The sequence below is a fragment of the Rhinolophus sinicus genome, linkage group LG15 (genome assembly GCF_036562045.2).
Source record: "Rhinolophus sinicus isolate RSC01 linkage group LG15, ASM3656204v1, whole genome shotgun sequence".
NCBI lineage: Eukaryota > Metazoa > Chordata > Mammalia > Chiroptera > Rhinolophidae > Rhinolophus > Rhinolophus sinicus.
Window position 1 is genome coordinate 38,334,729 of NC_133764.1, and position 21,992 is coordinate 38,356,720.

At 52.5% G+C, this 21,992-nt stretch overlaps 1 protein-coding gene across 1 annotated transcript in view; it reads right to left on the reverse strand.

Annotated features, from left to right (window-relative positions):
• DNAH17 (dynein axonemal heavy chain 17) overlaps window positions 1-21,992 on the reverse strand; it is a 99,657-nt gene that overhangs the window by 54,194 nt on the left and 23,471 nt on the right. Inside the window, exons 16-30 of the mRNA XM_074320771.1 lie at window positions 20,336-20,473; window positions 18,265-18,408; window positions 16,312-16,494; window positions 13,613-13,867; window positions 12,436-12,605; window positions 11,599-11,821; window positions 11,154-11,270; window positions 10,980-11,066; window positions 9,607-9,759; window positions 5,412-5,660; window positions 3,783-3,905; window positions 2,431-2,778; window positions 2,239-2,330; window positions 1,752-1,878; window positions 1,058-1,210 (exon numbers count right to left, since the gene is read on the reverse strand). Of these exons, the coding sequence (XP_074176872.1) occupies window positions 1,058-1,210; window positions 1,752-1,878; window positions 2,239-2,330; window positions 2,431-2,778; window positions 3,783-3,905; window positions 5,412-5,660; window positions 9,607-9,759; window positions 10,980-11,066; window positions 11,154-11,270; window positions 11,599-11,821; window positions 12,436-12,605; window positions 13,613-13,867; window positions 16,312-16,494; window positions 18,265-18,408; window positions 20,336-20,473 (2,562 nt within the window). The remainder of the gene's footprint in view (window positions 1-1,057; window positions 1,211-1,751; window positions 1,879-2,238; window positions 2,331-2,430; window positions 2,779-3,782; window positions 3,906-5,411; window positions 5,661-9,606; window positions 9,760-10,979; window positions 11,067-11,153; window positions 11,271-11,598; window positions 11,822-12,435; window positions 12,606-13,612; window positions 13,868-16,311; window positions 16,495-18,264; window positions 18,409-20,335; window positions 20,474-21,992) is intronic.

A 21,992-nucleotide genomic window follows, 5' to 3' on the forward strand; every position in this document is an offset into this window, starting at 1 on the left:
ACAAGACAGGCTACGTCTGGGCCCCTGGAGCACGGCTGGCGTTCGGAGGCACTGGATCGGTCCCCTGTGCCCCCGGCAGGTTCTGGCTAATGGAACCCACAAGTGCATTGTCACAGGGTCTGCACTCATCACGGGACAGACCTGCTGACAAGACTTGTTTGTATTTTAAAATACAAACCCTCAAGTAACTGCTATTGGGGTGGGAGGTCCCAAATGAGATAATCGGGTCCCTTTTTCTTTATAGCTACAAGTCCAGTGCCAGCAGCCCTTGCTGGTTTGTGGTCACATCTAAGGAGCTGGGCGTAGGAAGCAGATCTGAACAAACTGTGATGGATGGATCTGGTCACGGCCCTGCCCACCGCGGTCATACAAAGCAAAGCAGCCGGCGCTCTCAATCCACCTGGCTCACGCTTCAGGTCTCCAGCGTGAGTCTCCCCTCGCCCCTTCCACTCCCGCAAGCTGACTTCTGACTTACCTGTGAATTATATTTTGCTTAGGCTAATGTCAAAATTTGTTAAGATGGTTGATTAATACTTGGGCAATGAGATGTGGGGACAGGGACAGCCAGGACGTTTGCTGTCAGCAGGAGTCAGCCTTCTCGGGTGGCTGACACACTGGCTGGGAGAGCTGGAAAAGGGCACACGCTACCTACTCAAGGTAAGGGGACCTCTCTGAGCTATCAAAGCAATGAGGCCAATGGTTCTGAACAAGTATTAGAACTTGGTGGGTCAGGTGTATGTGGCCCCCTTGAAAGCCATGGAAAACTTCAATGCCATTCATCAAACCTTTCCTCCCTCCCATCCCTTCCCCTCCCCTCCAGTCCTTCGTCTTCTCTTGTTCTCAGGATACACCTCATACTATATGGGTAAGGCTGTGCTGGAAATTCTAGAAAGAAGCCCTTTAAGCATTTGTTCCAGAGAGGCAGAGGAAAGAAGAGGGACAGTCACGGGCTGGGGTGACAGCCGCTTGAGGGCATGTGACTCTTACACCTGCTGCATTGTCATTCCCCTGGGGGGTGTCTCTGTCCGTTCACTCTGCGACTTGCACACGCACTCACCTGCCCGGAGAGGTCACACTCGCGATCAAAATCCACATACTCGTCCTCCCTGCTGTACATGCCCAGGCCGACTTTGAGCGGTTTCCCGTTGGCATCGAGTCTGAACTTGAGTTTGCACAGACTGTCGAAGAGTTTGGACAGGTGGCGGCTCACCTGGGTGGGGGAGAACACTGGAATTATGCGACCGAGGGACTCGTAGGGGAACATGCAGCCTGCGCGCCTTGGTAGTTTTAAGTATCTTTCTTTTGGAGGCCTATACTCTCCCTTCTCTGACCAGTTAATGAACTAAACACATTTAACCAACCAAAGGAACAGCGAAAACCGCTCTCAGGCAGGACACAGAAGCCAGCCCAAGGATCCTGACTTCAGAGACAGCATCTGTCCCTGAAGATTTCTTTTCCTTGAAAACTTCTGTCCCAGCCACGGGGCCTGTTTCTCTAGGTCACATGCTCAGGTCTTACATCTCGGGCCACCCTTGTGTATCCCGCAGCTTTGTGGTGAAAATGAAATAGTCGCTTTCCCTTCACCTGGTTAGTTAACCCTAGAGTCTCGCGGTCCTGGTGTGGATGACCTTGTGGAGGTGATGCAGGCACATCCGGGGACACCCCTCCAACATCCCAGAGCTACCCAGATGTGGGTGAGCAGGGGGCCCGCCTGGAACTGGCTTATCCTCTGGAATGGCGTGGCTGCCTACCTCCACAGGGTCATTTCCGTTGGAGAGAATGTCCAGGAGATCAGCCGAGGAGACAAAGTAGAACCTTGGGAAAGCCAGTCTTTTTGTCTCTAAGTATTCTGCCAAGGCCTTTTCGCACACAGACAGCCTAGGGGAGGGAGGGAACGAGGCTGCTGAGGCCGGCTTTGCAGAGGGTCTCTTCTAGCCCAGCCTGGAGACACTGCCCCAGTTCGATTCAGACCTTCCAATCTGACATGCTCATTTTCTGCCAGCCCCTAGCCTGTGGGTGCCCCTAGGTGGGAGGGAGTATAGTTTAAGCGTTGCTTCCTCCCACGTGGCTGTGGCTGGCATGGCAGGATGTGGCCCCTGAGCTGGAGCTCCCAGGGAAGGGATGTGTGAACCCATGAGCAGGGTTTTTTGTTTTGTTTTTGCTTCGTCTTGGCCAGCAGGGGGCGCATGACTCAGGTCCCTGCACTGCTCCCTGGTTTGGACAGGTGTGGGGACACACCTCTTTTTCATATTCTCAAGTTTCTCATAGAGACCGGGTTTGTTGGTGGCTTCCACCACGTTGGGTGTCTTCACCGCGTCTGCCATCAAGGCCTGGGAAGAGAAGGGGACCGCCAAGGTGTTAGGAGCCCTGTCTCCTCGGACACGGCTCTATGTGGAAGCACCCCGGCAGGAGCGAGAGGGCCGTGCTCACCTTGAACTCCACGTCGATGTCGTCAAAGCTCCTGGAGTCCTCGGGCAGCTGGGCGCGGATGTCTTCGGAACCAATGAAGATGCTCTCCAGGTGGCTCCAGGTTCTCTGGACCTCAAACCAGATGGAGATGACCGAGTCTGCTGTGGACAGCTTCTGCTGCCAGCTTGTCACCTCCTTCAGGAAGTGGGACAGGTACTTGGACATTGTCAGGTTCTGCAGCTGCACCTGGTTGTCCTCCAGCGTCTCCACCAGCACCTCGTCCGACTTGAGCAGCATGGTTCCGGTGCGCGGGTGCGGCTCGTGCTCAAACACCATGGCGGACCAGGTGCTGTCCAGGGCTTTCAGCACCTTGCAGGGGACACAAGCCAGGGCGTGCGGGGCTGAGGGGACCCCGAGTCTCCCAGAACTTGGAGTCGGCCCCGCTTTAAAGAAGCCAAAACGCACATACCAACATCACTCACAATGGGCAAGAGGGGGAAACTACCAGAACGTCCCTTCACAGGTGGACGGACGAGCAAACGTGGCCCGCCCACACAGAGGAGCCTTGCTCGGCCACAAAAAGGAGTGAAGTTCTGACACGTGCTACAACAGGGATGGACCTGCAAACACTACGCTCGGTGAAAGAAGCCAGTCACAAAAGGCCACATATGTGTGATTCCATTGGTATGAAACACCCAGAATAGGCAAAGCCACAGAGACACAAAGTGGGTTAGTAGTTGCTTAGCGCTGGGGCGGGGCCGGGGCATGAGAAGACGGGGGAGCGGGCCGTCAGCTAAAGCGTGTAGGTTTCTTTTTGAGATGATGAAAGTGTTCTAAAATTGACTAATTCTAGCATGTGATGGTCGCACAACCCTGCGACATGGTAAAGGCCATTGAGTTGTACACTTTAAATGGGTGAATCGTATGGTGTTTGAATTATAGCTCAAGAAGGCCGTTAAAATACAAAAAGCCAAAATGTGACTCCCAAAACAGTTAGGTGAGGAGATTGCAAATGGAGCCCTCATTAGCCAGCCAGGTGCTCACTGAGAAGCAGCACCCCCAGGTCAGAGGAAGGGGCAGACAGGATACAGGTCAGGGCGCTCCCACGGAAGGCGCAGCGTCCATGCATCTGGAAACACGCAGCCTGCTGCAGGCAGGGAGAACCTATAGCCAGGAACCGGATTATGGTTTTTTCCGGCCATGGATTCTGGAGGTATTTGACAAGGTTTCTGTCATGTGTTGGGTAAGAGACGGCCCAGGAAACTTTGCTTTGTAAATGAGCGCTGGTCCCACGTAGTGAGAGACGTAAGGCTGGGGGTGCATCAGTTTCTGCGTTATCCCCGACCCGACCCAGGTCGCGCCCACAAAGGTACCTTCTCCATCCCGGACTCCTTCACAGCCTTGTCCACAATGTTCCGGACCTCGTCCTCGTATTTGTGTAGGTTCAGCTGCAGTAAATCCGCCAGGGTAGTGTCCTCTGACATGTTGAACTTCACCTGGGGGCAATAGGCATGTTCACATAAGGTCACCTTGCTCCTCAGAGAGCAGGTCGGTGATCATTCCCCGCCACAGAGGGAGCGGCTGCAAGCTCGGTGCCTCTGTCTCCTGGGTCCATGACGCTGGCCAGTTACTTCTCCCAGCCTCGTCCTTCCTCCCAGTCAAACCACATAACAGCAGAGCCCACCTGCAGTGGATAGAATAGTGTCCTCCCCCCAAATTAATGTCCACCCCAATGTCAGAATGCAACCTTATTCGGAAATGGGTCTTTGCAGATGCTAAGGATCGTGAGATGAAATCGTCCTGATTAACTACGGGACCTAAGTCCAAGGGCAGGTGCTCTGACATGAGAAAGGAGACGGGGCTTGAAATGCAGAAAGATGTCATGTGACTCGAGGCGAAGCAGGTGGCCTCTCCTGGGGCACCTAGATGGGGCACGCGAGCCTGTTAGCCGGTGGTCTGGGAAAGCCGTGGTCTCAGGGTCAAGTACTCAAGACTACCCTCTGCTTGCCTTCATGTCTTCCCCCAAGGTGCAGGCCACATTGCACATGCATTTCTGCTCTTCCCTTCCCTTGGAAATGACTATCCCTTCTAAGCAATTAGAATCATCACTGAATAGCTGTCCCACTTGGGATCCCCCCACGTGGTCCAGGTGCTGTGACTTCTTCCTTTGCTTTCCCGGGAGGAGAGCCCATGTTTTCTCTCTCTTGTACCCCTGGCATCAACGTGGGGTCCCTGTGGAGTAGCTGTCGAATATAGTTTTGTTCAATGTTGGTTGACAGTGGGGAGTGTTCCTGTTTGTCTTCCGTGGGTGTCGAGGCTAGTGACCCCACGGGGGGATACCCCTGGGAAAATCTGGACGTCACAATTCTGTGCTTTTGGGGTGCATGGGGGCCCAGGGGAGCTGTTCATCTGCCCCAAACTTCCCAAGTCGTAGAGACATTCAACCTACAACCAGAACTGGCTACACATTTTGCGGGATCCAGTGCAAAATGAAAACGGTGGGGCTCTTAGTTTAAAAATTGAGAATTTTGGGTGACCAGATGACTCAGTTGGTTAGAGCGCAAGCTCTGAACAACAGGGTTGCCGGTTCGATTCTCACATGAGCCAGTGAGCTGCACCCTCCACAACTAGATTGAAGGACAACTACTTGGAGCTTATGGGCCCTGGAGAAACACACTGTTCCCCAATATTCCTCAATAAAAATAATAATAATAATAAAAATTTAAAAAGAAAGAAAGTGGCAAGAACACAAAAGTGTTCAAAGTGAGAGGAAGTATTTAAAAAAAAATTGAGAATTTCAAGATGGCGACAGCAGAGCCCTTCCCAGCCAGGGGCCCCTCTGAGTGCAGAGCCTGTCACTGCCCAGGTCACATGTGCACGAACGGCTTTGCCCACCCTGGGTTCTGTCGGTACGAGGCCCTGACCGCTCAGTGGAGCCGCCCTGGCCGGCCCCATCCTGCAGCCCTGGGGGCCGTACCCTCCACGCCCACAGCCGGCGCTACCTGGGTGGCCTGCATGAGCTGCTGCCAGTGGCGGCCCCGGATGGCGGGGTTCTGCAGCTCGCTCACGGCGCGTAGGGAGGTGATCATGTTCTTCAGTGTGTTGTCCAGTCCCACGAAGGCATCCCAGGTCTTCATCTCCTTGTCCAAGGACCTCACGTCTTTGGCAAACTTCTTACAGTCGATGTCCATCTGCTCCACGTTGATATCCTTCCACTTGGTGGTCTTCCAGTCGTCGATGCTGGTGTTCACCTGAGAGGAAGCTCAGCGTCCGCCCTTGCTGGGGGAGGCTCAGCAAGACCGCCCTGCTCTGCTATCCACCGCCAGTGCTCCTGGGGAGCAGACGCCAGTGAGGGCTATCCAGAACTTACCAGAGGCCAGTGACGTGGGCAGATATAGGGAGAGAACAGCCCCCTTGTAAAGATACAACTTAAAAGATGAGAAAAAAGTTGAAAAGAACTTTTAAAGATACAACTTAAGAGTTAGCAGTTAAAATATGTTTTGGCAAAAGCCCTGAGGTGGGCCTTGTGACTGCCTCACCAGGATCCAGTCCCCTCCTACTTCTCGGTGTGGCCACAGAACTTTCCTTGACCAAGGAAACATGAGTGATGCCTGACACTCTGGGGTAGAAGCGTTTGATTGCCAAGGCTGGACTCGGAGTTCTCTTCACCTGCCTTGGCGATCATGGAAATACAGATCAATACACAGCCTGGAAGGTTGAGCTGCCCAAGGGTGGCTTGGAGCTGGACAATGGACTTTGTATGAATGAGAAATACACTTTTGCTGTTAACTACACAGAGTCTTTTTAGGGCTGTTTGTTACCTAGCATATACTGCCTGATAAAAAATATAATCGAAGACATTTCATTCACAGCAGTATGAAACAAGACACAGAAACTCCCTGGAAATAACACTACCAAAAGTGGAAACAGAACGCCATGAAGCCTGCAGCATAATTTGTGCAGGTTGAAAATGGCTGTGAAGCTGGAAATACTCGTCCTTGAGAAGATTAGAGGTTGTTGATACAGGCTCTTGAGGTGGAAAGGCCTGGGCTTGACCAGCATACATGTTACAGAAAGACAAAAACTGGGGGTGTTTATGAGAGCGTTACCTTGAGGACAGTGTGGCTCGAAACCTTAACCCCCCTTAGGGATCAAGGACCCGCTCTGGTTTAGGCTGCTTCTCTATCCTGTTATAAGTGTCCTGGCTCGTTGGTTTTGGAGAATTTTTCTGGAACTACCTTGACTGTACATGCTTATTGCTACCTCCTGGGAAATGTGTAGCCTTTATTCTCTAGTCTGGGCTCCCTGCTGTTTGTCAGGGAAAGAGCAGTTCCTCATTCTGATGCTTCTCACTGTGTTCTGTAATGTCATCCACACACGAGACACCTGAATTTGGTGGCTTCAATCTGCACTTCCCCTATGGGGGTGGCTGTAATATAGCTTGTGACCCAAAAGTTTCCCCCCGCCATGTAAGAAACATGTAGACTCAGTGTGGTCAGAATGAAGACATTGACAATGTTTTACTAAAATATACTAAAATATAAACGAGGCGACAGAGCACACTCTGTATGGGAGCACAGCAGAGTCCGCTTCCAGAGAAGATTCAAGTCCATCTAAAGCCACAGTAGTTTTCTTTCGGAGGGAAGGGGGATTTGACAATGGTTCTGAGGTTCATTCAGGAGAATGAGAGAGAAGAAGAGGTAATATGTCTTTGACAAGACATAAGCAGAGACACTGGCAGAAGCTGACACCTGCACACGTGCACAGAAGAAATGCTGAGGGGCGAGTGGACCCACGTTCAGGCCGTGCTCCCCTCATGCACTGAGGCTCACGTGTCCTCCCCCTTCGGCTGCCCACAAGCCCACCAAGCACCACACTGGATTCCCATCTGGACATGCCCTCACCCGGGCAGTTCCTGGGCTCCCAAATGGCCTTGTCTGCTCCCTGAATGTCACCCCTCCACAACCGGTGCAAATTCTCATTCCCTCAGGGTTATCTCAGCAACTGACCAAACTGAAAAGTCTATTTGCATTTTTAAAAAAGTGTCTGGTTCTCCTACTTCTGTCACGATGGAGTAGCCTGTTTTCCCAGGTAGCCCCTCTTACAACTAGAAAAATCCTGGATATACCACAACTCATAAGACAACAAAAAAAATCACTCATGTATTTAGGAAATACTTAAGACTGTTGTATTTCTAAAGGGGCAGAGGAGAGGGCAAAGGGACCTAAATGGAAGGAGGGTTTTTATACTTCACTCAAAGCAGTACAATATTGATACCAGTAGACTGAAAAATTACCTGAGAATACTGTAATACACAAAGCAGCCACTAATGATTAAGCTAGGCAAAGCAATATACTCAAAATCATTATAAATCAATCAATATAGATCCCACAATGTTCAAATAGAAGAAAAGAGAAGAATAGGAATGAGAAACAGAGGAAACAAACAGAAAACAAATAACAAAAGAGTAAACATAAGCCCCAACATGTCAGTAGATATCTTAAATATAAAAAGTCCAAATACACCAATTAAAAGAGATTGGCAGAGTGGATGAAGAAAAATCACCCAGAGCTATGCCGTCTACCAGAAACCCACTTCAAATATAAGGGGCCATGTAGGCTGAAAGTAAATAATGGAAAAAGATATGCCATGGCAAACACTCATCAAAAATATTAATAAAAAAGCAGAAGTTCAGCAAGTTTACAAGATACAAAATTAACACACAAAAAAATCCGTATTTGTATATGCCAAAACATACAAGTGGAAACCAAAATTAAAAGCAAAATACCATTCACAATTACATCAAGAAAAAAAGAAACTAATATAAAATAATGTTGAATGTCAACAATAATTAACACACACACACATATATACATATATATATATAATTTAAGAAAAAAGAGAAATATTTAGATATATATCTAACTAGCCATGTGTAGGACCCATGTGCTGACATTATAGAGTGCTAATTAAAGGAAATCAAAGAAGATACCAATAAGTGGTGAGACATACTATGTTCATGGATTGGAAGTCTCAACATAGTAAAGATGTCAGTTCTCCCCAAAATGCTGTATATGTTTAATGCAATTCCTACAGAAATCCCAACAAGGTTGTTTTTTTTTATGGGCATAACAAACTTATCCTAAAATTTGTAAGGAAAAGTACAAGTCCTGGAATAGCAAAGCCATCTTGGAAAAGAAGGGTTGAGTGGGAGGAACCAGTCACTCTCCTCGATAGTAAGGCTTTGTAGAGACCTACAGTAACCAAGGCTGTGCAGGGCTGTGGAGGGATGGACAGACACACAGACCTAAGTAAGAATAGACAACTGACACAGAGCTTCATACAAACAGGCCCAACTGTTTTTTGACAATGGAGGAAGAACAGCCCTCTCAGCAAATGGTCCTGGACCAATCAGACATCCATAGGCAAAAAAAAAGAATCTTGACCTAAATCTCACTCCTTACACAAAAATTAACTCAAAAAGGATCACAAATTTAAACATAAGGCATAAAACTGTAAATCTTTCAGGAAAAAAAATAGGTGAAAGCTTCAGGATCTAGGCAAAGAGTTCTTTGATTTGGCACAAAAGGCATGAACCATGAAAAGAAAAAGTGATAAACTGGACGCCATCAAAACTGAAAACTTTTGCTCTGCAGAAGACCCTGTAAAGAGGAGGGAGAATCTATTGGCAAATCACAGATCTGACAAAGGACTAGCTTCTGGACTATATAAAGAAATCTCAAAACTCAAGAGTTTTTTTAAAAATCCAATTAGAAAATGGGACAAAGATGTGAACAGTCTACAGAGATGTACAGATGTCAAAAGAAGAGAGGCACACCATCGTGAGTCAGTGGGAAGTGCTCATAAAAACCGCCAGGGCCATTCTTTCTAATAGACTGGGTGGCAAGCCTTATTTTCAGAAGTTCTGAGAGAGAGGTGAGATGTGAGAGAGAACGTGGGGTGGTGGGGTGGTGGGGGAAGAGGCAGGCCACAGAGTGTGAGCGTCCATGTACCGAGAAAAAGACCAACAGAGATGTTTTCGTGGAGTGACCCATCCTGGGGTCCCTTTAGGCGCCTCCATCAAAGACCAGGAAAGCTGTTGCATTTTCCCACCCAAAGGACACGACCGGGCAGGCGCGTTTCCTTGCGGTGCTGAGGTCCCCCGCCCGCACCGGGGAGCCTGTGGTCCCCTCTCACCATGACGATCATGTCCCAGAGCTCCTTCAGCAGGCAGACCTCTTTGCGACACGCTTTGAGCTGCTTGTAATCGGGGACTGGGACCTCGAACAGGCTCCCGGACTGGCACAGGGCCTCCATGGCGCTCTCCATGGCCACGAGGCTCCTTTGTTGCTGGGGGCGGCGAGGAAGGTGGTAAACAGGGCTGTCTGTGTGCCGTGTCCTCAGAGCCATCAGCACCCTCTACTCCCACCTGGCGTACACACAGTGACGCCAGCACCCTCCCCTTCCCGCCTTCCAATGCCCCCTGGCTGCCCATCTGACGGGAAGGTGGTTTATCTTTGCGAGTTCAGGTCTGAGGACTGACTTTTCATGGACGTTATAGGAATGCCAAATTTCCTGTTGCGATTTCCTCATTCCCCAGGATCCTCCCCATTTTCATGTTACGTGCATTTTATCTTATTAAAAATTACATAAGCAGCGCTCAATTGCTTTGAATAGTAGAAAAATGTAGATAAGCCAAGAAGAAAAAAAGAGAGGCACCCCAAACCACACGACTAAGTGTGGACCGCTCTGAACGCTTTGGCGCCGAGTACGTGTACGTGTGTTTGCACAGATGCACAGGTGGGCTGAGTGTGTGCAGCCTCTACCTGGAGCTCACCTGGAGCTCTTCAAAGAATCCAGCCTGGGGCCCTGCTGATAAGGGCTCTGGGGGCCAAAGGAGAAAATGGGCACATCCACATTGTGGCTTGGGGACATCAGAAAATGGCCATGAACAAAGGGGAGGGTCTTAACATTCAGGAATGGTGGACTTTGAAACTGAGCAAGCAGAAGAGCAGAGGCTTGGGGGAGAGGACGTGTGGGGTGACCCTGGAGGACACGGTGGGGTTCCTGGTGCTCACGCCTTGGGACTGTGGGCTGAGAGAGGTGTGGGCTGGGCCCGGTCACAGTGGCTACTGAGCACTGTACTGGGTGCCAAGAGGTGTTGGCGGTGCTCACTGTGCTCCAGGCGGCTCCCCACCGGGCCCTGAGGGAGTCCCTGGGGCCTGAGCTGGAGTGGTGCCGCGTCCAGTGGGACGGGAGGTGGGCAAGGGTGAGGTGTGGCCACCGCAGCACGTGAGGGCCAGGGCCAGGAAGGCGTCAGGGATGATGGGTGAGCGTTCAGTCTGGGGGCAGGAAGCTGCTGAATGTGAATGGGGTTGGGGACCTAGGAGGTGGGCGGGCTGAGGGGAGGGTGGCTTTGCAGGATATTCAGATGGGTGTGAGCTGTGGGCCTGCAGCGGAGGCCAGTCCCATTGGGGTCATGGTCTGGACTCTCAAGAATGACAGCTTGACAAAAGACAAGAAAGCAGCAGGGTTCCCAGTCACTACCCCTCATCCTTGAGCAAAAATACCTTATTCAGGGACTTGTAGGGGTCGGGGTCTCTGAAGGTGAACGGGGCTTCTTGCCTGAACCTCTCCCTGAACTCGTGCTGCTTGAGCTGTGGGAACACCATGGGGGACGTGTCCTTGCCTGTCCTTCCACGCTGCAGGCCTCCCCCACGGCCCCACCCTAGGGGCTGCGGTACCTCGAACTGCTGGCACTTCCGCCTCAGGATGTTGACCTCATTGGCCTGGAGAGGTGCCACGTTCTGTTTCACCTGGATGGCCAACTTCTTGGTGTTCGTCCATTGCTCCGGCAGCTCCTACGGCAGACAGAGGCCAAGGACCGTTCCTTCTCCAGTTCTTTCAAACACTTTCTATTGTGAAATAATTACAGACCCACGGGGAGCTGCAAAAATAGAGTCCTGTGCTTCCTCAGCCGCCTCGGGGGTGGCGTCTAAATGGCTGTGGTTCAATGGCCAAATCCGGGGACCACCATCAGCGCGTTTCTGTTAACCAGGTGACCTGAATTATTTATGCACGTGTGCGCGTGTGTGCGTGCACATGCGTGATGTATGTGTGTACATATGTATGCATGTGTATGCATGTGCGTGTGTACTCCTAGGCAATTTTGTCCTGGCCGCCATCTACCTGCAGCTTCACGTGTGTCTCCTCGGGCATCTCCTCCCCATAGGTCTTGAGCAGCTCAATGGTTTGCTTCAGGGGCTGAAACATGGTGTCGGTCGCCACCTGCCTTTCCTTGACCTTCATCAGATGCCCCATCACCTCCACGAGACCGTCATAATCACCTTCCTTGAGGGGCTTCGTTAAGCCCATCCTGGCGACTTTCATGAAGGCTTCTAGGTCACTGAGGCTAAGGGACAAGAGAACTGCCTGTGACAGGCGCCATCTCCAGGGGTGAGGGCTGCGCCCATCCGAGGAGGGCCGTGGGGAGGGCAGCCCCCGAGGGAGGGAGAGCTCACGTCCATCTCAGGACACCTGCCCTGTCCTTGCCAGCACGTCACCCCATGCCTCGGCAGCTCCCCTCAAGCTGGCTGGCATCTCTGAGAGGCCTTTGCTGGTGTCCCAGGTGGCATTCAGCTCGATTACACCCTCTGCCAGCACCTATTACCGCCTGTACGCGCATGGTCACCGGTGCATTCGTCACGTGGCAGGCCTCCCTGCCAGGCTCTAGGCTCCTCCAGGTTCCCTCAGCATCTGGGGCCCAGACGCTGTGAGTGCTGAATGAGGCGCCATCGATGGAGAACGGGGCATTCCTTCGTAGCCAGCTGACCCCTACCGCTCGGTGCCACCTCGGTGGGGCTGCTGGCCTCTAAGCCTGACCCCCCCACCCCCATGCCTCCATGGAGCTGGTGTGCCACCGACACCACGCACTTCTGGGGAGGCCCCTGGCAGGTGGCCCTTGCTATTTCTGGGGCTCTCCCAGGGTGTGGTCCTCCTCTGGGTACAGTGGGGACTGGCGCCCACCTACTGAGGACGTGGTTGCTCAGGTGACGCTTGAACATGAAACTCCAGCGCTTGATGGTGTTGAGCAGGGCTTGCTTGAAGGGGCGGCAGTCACACTGCAGCCAGCCACTGAACACCTTGGTGTTTTCGCACTTGGACACTTCTTCGTACAGCCTTTCATAGGAGTCGATCTGGAAAACACAGCCCCCACTCACCCTCCGGGCTGCCGTGGGCACAGGAGCGGCACGTGGGTGCGTGGAGGCCCTGACTGCACACTTTCCTCCTCCCTGCTCCCCGGGGCTCCGTGGAGCCCAGCTCAGGACAGTCTGTGAGAAGGGGCACCATTGGACAAGGCTGCAGGGCTTCTGAGGAACAGAGCAAAGCTGCAGGAGGTGACGCTGGGCACTCAGCCCTCTTCAGGCTGCTTTACATTCTCAGGGCTCTCGAGCACCAGCAGCCGTCCCCACCTTGTGCAGCGAAATGTGCCCAGCTGTGCATCCCCCCTGTGGGTGGGTCACTTCCACTCACCATGCGGCTCTCTTTCACCGTGTGTGGAACAAAGGTGGACGTCCATGTGTTAACCGTGTTTTCTTATTTTCTATATTCTCCATGCTCTGGCATCTGGGGCCTCGCTGACCCTGGAGGGTCACCCCTCCCAGGACTGGCTAGTTCTTACAGATAGCTGACAACTCCCCAGGAAGGCTGTCTTTCATAGGCAAACCCGCCACCCAGAGCCCACACACGCCCACCTCCTCTGCGGGGCTGTCACGCTCAGGCCAGTATTCCCCTGTCCTAATCACCCCAGAAGCAGGTGCCAGACCCCCTGGGGCAGCCACCACACCCCGAAGCCCACTGACAGGTTCCCACTAGCCAATCCTAAGCCTGCTCATCCTGCCTTGGCCGTTCCCTCCTTCCCTGAAAACCACCACACAGGCTTTCACTCATGCTCTCCCGCACGCCCTCTGTCTCCAGACGGACGGACGCTGCTGTTCCCATGTGGACCCCTCCTCTTGGGAGCTGTGAGTCACAAACCCTCTTTTCAATGGCAGCTGTCTCCTGATCTGCCGGCTTCACCAGACCAGGATACAAGTAAAACCTACATTGTAAAACCATCCACCCAGGTTCCTGATGGAGGCCCGTGACCCTCCACGGGGGGTTTGGAGTGAGGGCGCCGGGGTGAGGCCCCCCCCACACACACCTGCTGCTGGAACTGAGTGAGGGTGGGTGGCGACTTGGGGACCAAGTCCTCGGCCCGGATGTCCAAGTCGTCCTGGGTGACGGCGCGGCCGTACAGCAGGAAGTTCTTCATGCACTCGGGGAGGCTGTCCGTCCAGAGGTAGGAGTACCGCTCAAAGGAGTCCTGGTACTCCTCGGCCTCCTTCATGGCGTTCACCACCAGGTTGGAGATCTCCTCCCGCATGTCTATGAGATCCCCCATGTCCTCCAGGTCTGACTGGAAGAGTCAGGGGAGAAGCAACAGGGAGCATCTTGCCTGTGGTCACGACTTAGACTTGACCTCCCCGCCCCAGAGCGCGGCTCTCTGTCTGTGGAAATGTCACTACTGACCTCTCGAGACCAGAAAGAGGGACATTTGCCGATTTGTAATGTTCTTCCTCTACAAGACACGCTGACTGTGACTTCTGTCTGGGGACCCCAGGACGGCTGGAGCGTCGATTCATTCATTCACTCATTCGTTCATTCATTCGTTTGTTCCTTAGCCCCTGCTGTGTGCCAGGCGAGGGCATGGGCCCTGGGGATGTAGACCGGGCTCACACAGGGGGTGTGGTCCAGAGGTGAGGTCACATGTTCATCAAAGAATCACAGAAATGAGACATCATGACTCTGGCCCTTGCTTTAAGGTGTAATGGGGAAGAGATGGGGGGATGCTCCCGGGAGCTGACGGACAGGTAGGCAAAGAGAGGAGAAGCAGCAAAGCACATGCAAAGGCCCTGGGCAGGGAGGAAGCAGAAGTTTAGGAGATGAAGGAAGTCTACCACAGCTGGAGCAGGGAGCATGGAGGCCCATGCCGGACAGGACCTTTTGGTGTCAAATGTCAAAACCCAAACCAGACTCTTATAAGCAAAAGACAACTATTGGCTCACGGAACTGGAGAATCACAAGGTTGGGGGGTGTATTAATGATGTTTTTTATTTTCTGTATCTTAAAAAATCTTGGTTGCTGGGGAGAAACTTCCTGTCCCAGGGCTAGCCAATCCTAAGAGAGCAAGGGCTGGGAGGGGAGCACAGCCTTCATATACAAATCGACAAACCCAAGTGCACCAGGTACCAGATAACTGGGGACACTCTTGGAGCCCAGAGCCGCGACATCATGCAGACCGGCTGGCCCTGAGCTGCTCCCTGCCCCGCTTGGCCTTTCCTGCAGAAACCCCGTAATGCCCCTGGCCTGGGCCCCCCTCACTCCTGCTTCTGCCTCCTGCCCACTCGCGGCTTCCCCAGGCTCCTGCGTGGCTGCCGTGCCTCTCAGTTCTAGGACAACTGTGAGTAACATTGACTGTTTCTTTCAATGACATAGAGTCCTCCACGCCACTCAGCCAACTCCACAGATTACAACCTCGTGGGTACAAGTGAGACCGGGGGCCCGCAGACTGGGGTACGGCTTCGTCCCCAGGAGCCTCACCCCGCTTTGCTCTGTCCTTCCCCTGGTCGGCTGCATCAGCAGGTGAAGCCCCCACGGCCCAGGATGGCTGCAGGAGCCCAGTGCAGGAGACACGCATCCCGGCAGCTCCCAGAGCACATGACAAGCCTGGCTCCCAAAAGCCCATCGCTGGGTCCCACATTCGTATGAATGTCAGCTCCCTAGTGGCAGACTCTGTTCTGAACTGTGGAGCAGCTGGCTGCATGCACTTGGGCCAGACACCTTTCTGTGGCCCAGAAATCCTCAAGCCATTTTCTCTTCCTGGAAATTCCTTCTCACCTTTAAGACTTGGCTCCCAGGTCAGCTCCTCTGGGAAGCTGCCCTTGACCTTGCCAGGTAGTCTCTCTTGTGTCCTCACCTCACACACACACACACACACACGTGCACACATCTCTCTCCCTTATAGTCCAGAGCGTTTTGCTATCAATATTTGTTATTATAACTAACCTGCGCCCATTATCAAGTTTCGAACAATGCAGAAATATATGAAATAAAAAGTCCCCTGTCTTCCCTTCATCCTTACCCCTTTCCTGTTTCCCAGAAGTAAGCACTCTTAACAGTTTGGAGTGTTTGTTTAGAATGAACTCATATTCTAAACATTGTTCCACAACTTGGCAAACACTTAATAACATGTCTCGAGCATCTTCCCACCCCCGGCCCATTTTTTGTGTCTTGTCTAGATGCCTCTGAACGGATGGGCCAGAATCTATTGAACGACTCCTGTGTGGTGGAGATTGAGGTCTTTTCCAGTATTTGTTTTACCATTGAACAAACAATGCTCTGACAGACACACCTCCTCAGATCTCCCTGCAGGGAGAGCCGAATTTCCTATGTCATCTGCATCCTGGGAATGTGATCTGGCTGCATTTTACTTAGTGGGCTGCGTTTGATGCATTCGAGTAAGTAGATGGATGCAAGAGACAGTGGGAGGCACATGTGTCAAAATGCCTGAGTGCAGGGAGACTCACAGCCCGCGTCTGGTGTCAGAGGGACTGAAACACTGGGAAGGGGAAGGGCCACCTGGGCGTCTGGTTGGGGGTGGGCAGGCGTCCAGTGATGAAAGCCAGTGGTCTGTATCCTGGGAGCCTGCTGGAATAGATGCTCTGGGCATCTATTCAGAACCAGCATCACTTAATGTAAATAACCAGGCACTGCTGAGTGAGGAAGGCCACTCCGAACCAGGAAAGCTCTGGGTGCCCAGGTGGGTGGGGAGCAGGCGGGGCCGAATGAAGCCCGACTGACCTTGTAGTTCAGCCTGCTCTTGTCCAGGCGGGGGATGAGCTTGGCCACGTTGTAGATGTCGTTGATGAGGCTCTCGACGAGCGCCAGGAAGCTGTGGTCCGTGCCGATCTCCATGGACGGACTGAAGACCAGCCCATCCTCATCCAACTCCATGTGGACCTCAAACAGCGGTGCGACGGTCTCCTGAAAACAGGCCCGCCCAGGAGTCAGCCTCGCCCTCGGCTGAGCCGTTCTCAATGCCAGATGTTCCCACCAGGCACCATCCTGCGTGGAGGCCTCACTCCTGCTGGCTGGGAACACTGGTGGCCCCTGGAGCAAGTGGGATGAAACCACGCACACAGCCATAGGGCCAGAAGCAGGTGGGCATAGCCCAGGGCAGTGACGGTAAGTGGAGACCAGAGACCAGCTACCTCACTTCAACGCCTGAATCTGCTACTTCCTAGCGGTATCACCTGGAGTAAGACACTTGACCTCAAATACTATATAAAATCATTTTATAAAACAGAGACAATAATTGTCCCCGTCCATGGGTTCTTGTGAGGACTCAATGAACCAATACCATATAAAGAGTGTGGAGTGGTGCTGGCTCGCTTCTAAGAGCTGGCAGCCAAGCCCACTGTATGTGGTGGCATCACCGCCAGGCAGGACAACCTCTGCTGTGCTCCCAAAAGGACAAGCCTGAATGTCCATCGGAGGTTCCTGGTTAAAAAGCACGTAACCTGTCTGTTCCTGGATGCCCCTCGTGAGCCTGTAAGGCTGAGGGTGCAGGCCTCGTTGTACGGTGATGGGATGGAGGTTAACCCAACACACCAGTGGTTCTCAGAGGGTGGGGTCCGGCCCACAGGCGGCCCGAGCTCTGCTCCAGAGACACTCATCTTCCTCCAAACATAGCCCCACACTGGCCCTGGGGTGGCTGACCCGAGTCCACTCGTTTTCTCCATGGCCACGGGAGGGTGTTTGCTGGTGTCTGAGCGAGCTGGAAGTGATACGGAAGGTCAGTTGTCACGGACGCAGATGACCAGACCTTTCTAAAGCCTCTGTCTCAGGGATCCGCTCCTGTCACTGGCAAACACAGGGACTCCCTGGGGTGTTTTGGAGACGCTTTGTTCTCAGAGCATCATCACGCTTTCCACTGTGACTCTCCTCGCTTTGTAACGACACATTCTGACTTAGAACAAGTTACTTCATCACCGATGCTTTGCAGCCTTATGGGCTGCCTGGTGAACCACCACCTGGTGATGGTGATGATGTCTTTCACCAACGGAATTTTGGGGTTGTGGTTGGTCACAGCCGGCCTTGGAGACATAGTGCTGGGCTCACACACGAATCATCCACCCTCTGTGGCTTGTACAGGGCACCGCGTGGCTCATCCTTTCCCGTGGGTGGGCTTCGTGGGCTGGGGGTCTTTGAGCGTGTCCTACTGGCAGTATTCCAAAGAGTCGGGGCACCATTGCAATGAAAAGGGCATGGGTAGGGCGGCTCATGCTCATGGAAACGTCGGAGAATGTGCTGGGATGAAGTTAACGAGTACGTCCCCTTTACTGGAGCCAGCAGAGGGTGGAGCAGATGAGTGGCTGGTTTTGCACCCCCACCCTCCCAATCAGCATGAGGAGGGGGCCGTGGTACCTGCTCTCCCTCACCTGGCAGCAAGGTCGGACAATGCTCTCAATCTGTTTGGGTGTTGTACAGCCCATTTCCGGTATGGCCGGTTTAAGGGGACCAGACGTCCTCAGTGCCTGGGGCTGAGGGGCGTCCAGGGTACAGGACTTTCCGTTTTAAACCTGGGACAAGTTCACCCTGGCAGATTTTAACCCTGTTTATTTGTAACATAATCGCCTATTCTTTCATCGGGAAACTGCACACTGTAGATTCCAGTGTAAGTCTAGTTCATATTTATAATACATACACATATGTACATATACACACATAATGGAGCTTATACTTATAACTTACATCCATAACCATGTTGTCCATGAGGTAATTTAGAGATTTTCGAACGAAATTGTCAAACTCGTCTAAGACCAGGTAGTCAATGTAGCCGACGTAATCCCTCCAGGACTGGCTCGTGGTGTCCGCTCTGAACAGCTCTGCGTTTTCCTGCAAACAGAACCACACAGCTAGCTGTCTGACCTTTCACTGGCTCACTCAGTCCCTCTTTAATCAACTCATGCAGTGACTCTCTGGGCTGCCCTTCTCCTTGGCCACATACACCAGACACACAGGTCTGCGTTTTGCTCCTTGAATATGCAGGCTCTTTCCTGCGTCACAGTCTGTGCACAGGCTGCTCCCTCCCAGTCTTGCCGGTCTGGCTTCTTCTAATCATTTCGGTTTCAGCTCATATGTCACCTCCTCACAAAGGCCCTCCTTGACTACCCCCCATTTATCTCAGGTTTGGTTCATGTCCCTGCCCCCCCCCAACCTGTATTCCCTCTAGCAATCCATTATTTGTGTCACAGCATAGGTGACAACTCTGAATTACTTTATTTGTCTGTCTTTGGTTTGTACCTCCCCTTGGTGCCCAGCTTCATGAGACAGGATGAACGGGCCTTTCCATCATTGTATCTGCAGCACTCAGCAGTGTGCCTGGACAGAGCAGGAGCTGGTGGGTGGGTGGGCGGATGGGTGGGCAGGTGGATGGATGGATGGATGGATGGATGGATGGATGGATGGATGGATGGATAGATGGATGGATGCGTGGATGACTCTGTAAGACACTGAGCGCTACAGGGGAATACAAAGATGAATACGACCCGATCTGTCCCGTCAGTAATAGTCTAATAAGGAAGAGAATACACAGGCTTAAATAACTTCAGTGTAGGGTAATCAGCAATGGTTCAAATGACCATCATGGGAGGAGAGGCCTCTGGCAAATGCATGTGACAACAGAGCCTCGCCTCTGGCTCGCGGGCCTCTGCCTCACTAGGTTTCCGTCCTGCTGCCCCGCCTCCTTGCCCACCGTCTTGCTGTGTTCTTGTGCTGTGGACCTTTTCCTAACTCTAGGCCAAATTTATCTCTCCTGTGCTCTGTTTTCGACATGTCTGAACGCATTAACAGGCTCATTGGTTAACTCTTCCAAGTAACATTTTTGCAGTTTAACATTTGAATTTCACGGGACCTTCAGGCACCATGGCAAAGGGGGTAGGAAGAGGATCTGGAAATGAGACAAAATATGTGTGGGTCCAGAGAAGTCACTCCAGCGGAATAACGACCCTCCAAGCAATGGCGTGACTATGAGAACAACCCACTCTAGACCCTCCTCCCAGTGGGGCCGGCTGGTCTGTCTGGGGGTGGTGGCCTGCTTTCAACTCATGCCAACGATTTGCACCATGCACTGGGGCACACAAACACTGCCCAAAAATATCTGGACCTCAAGGGAGAATTGTCTTTTTTTCAGGCCAACACAGAGCTCCACCTCTGACATTCGCCTCAGAAACAAAACACAAGCTGGATAAAACGGCAGCCCAGTGAGGAAGGCATGAGAACCCCACGCTGTCGGGAATCCAGGCAGAGCTCCCAGGAATACTGGGTTACGTGCCAGCGGGGACACAGGTCACGGGCCGTCAAGACTCTTGGCCGAAAGGAGTCCCCTGCCCTCCGGGCCTCACAGCAGCCTATAGACAGCAGATTACCCCAATTTAAATGTACTGGCACTGACACACTGTGCACTCGCGTTTGGTACCCTCACTCTCCACATGCTGCTTCTTCCTCACGCTCATGGGTGGGAAAGCACAGAGGACAGCAGACCCACGTGGTGCTGGCTCCCACCAGCTCATCCCAGCAACAAGCTTTGTGGACCTTGCAGGAAGATGTCCCTTGTCTACACCTATTTTGTGCAGTGTAGGGGTGGTGATGCCCTTTGAACAGAGGAGTCCAGCCCCAAAGGGCACGTTGAGGGTGGTCTGCTATTTTAATAGGACTCTGAGATTAAAGAGTGTCGAGTCTGCGACCACTGATGTCGATTGGAAGCCCTCCCTCTTCCCTTCCCGCCGCTGAAAGCCAGCAGGCGCTCCGGGCGGTTCCTCACCGCCACCATGGCGTGGATCCTCAGGCCGGCGTCCTTGACTGCGGTGTAACGTCTGTTGAGGGTGACCAGCCTTCCGTCCAAGTCTAACAGGGCCTCTTTCTTGTCCTTTCTTTCGAACAATGGGTTGGCCGACCAATCCTGAAAGGAAAACGGGAGCCTGAGAAAAGCATCTGGAGAAACCGCTTTGGTCTCCCCCCTTCACTACACGCTTTTGGCAGTGAGTGAATTGTCCTCGTCCCTTGCTCGCCTCTGAGAGGCCGAGGGGCGGCCCAGGATGTCGACCAAACAGCCTTAGATGATTTTACTCCAAACCCATCAGCGCCTTGAAGGGCAACGCCTGCCTTCTTCTGGATAACTTGTGAGGCTCCTTATGTTGGGTTTTGCCACCTCGAGACCATCTCTGTGATGCCCCTGTGAATGATGACGCCTTAGCTCACCGGCCTCCCTCCTCTGCTCAGGGTTTGATATTTACATGGACCTTTTCTGAATGAGTTCTTTCAGGTCTGATGGGCTGACATGAACGGTTTCTTTCCCAAGAACGTGGTTTTCTCATTAAGCCAGGCAGTCAGATGCTACCCACTCTCTTGTCTTGGTTGTCGATTTTTAGATGGAGTCCTGTGTGGGAAGGCATGCACTTGGGAGAGCCAGGGTTCTTCCCAACGCTACTTCCGCACCTAAATACTGAGCATGCTGGCCCCTCCATCCATCACCCTTGACTTTCAGCCTCATCACATTGCAGTTGTAGCTTCTGAACGGCTATCAAGAGGAAGTGGCTGGGGCAGAGCCGTGAGGTCGTGAGGTCGGTGTGCTTCTCACTTGTGACTGGCCCAGGGATTGTTCTCCCTGTAACTGGGATTTAGTGTGGTCCCCACTGTGTGGATAAAATGTCTGTGAGCTTCCAAGACTCATGTTGAAACCCCAACCTCCAATGTGATGGTGTTTGGAGGTGGGGACTTTGGGACCCCATGATGAGATCAGCATCCTTATAAGGAAAGGAAGAAAGACTAGAACACACACACTCTCTCTCCCACCCCTTTCTCTCCCCGCCCTGTGAGGATACAGTGAAAAGGTGACCCTCTACAAGCCAGGAAGAGATCTCTCACTATAAACCAAGTCTGCTGGCACCTTGACCGTGGACTTCCAGTCTCCAGAACATCTTTGCTGTTCTGACGTGATGGAGAGCCACGTCAGAACATACCCCTAAACCTAATAACCTCATCAGAGACGTGGAACCGTGGGACAAGAGACAAGGTGGCCAGACCCGGAGAAGAAGGTGGAGATGCTGAGTTCCAGAAAAGGATACATGTGAGTCATGAACTGGCTAAACAAGGTGCTAGGAGCTGAAGAAATGCTGCCGGTGTCAGACTGAAAGCACCCAATGAAGTCCGGGGAACATGAACAAAAGAAGACACGCGTTTGGACACACTCTGCTGACGTTTCTCAACCCTGAAGATAATGAAGAACTTGACGTATCCTTAGCTAGAACAGGTGCATATAAAGAAAAGTTGGGCCATCCTCAGCCTTCTCAACATTGAAGCTACAAGGCAGGGACTTCCATGGGCTGAGCTGTGTCCCCCCAATTTACGTGTTGAAGTCCTGACCCCCAGCACCTCAGGATGTGACTGTGTTTGGAGTGTGGGTATTTAAAGAGGTGATT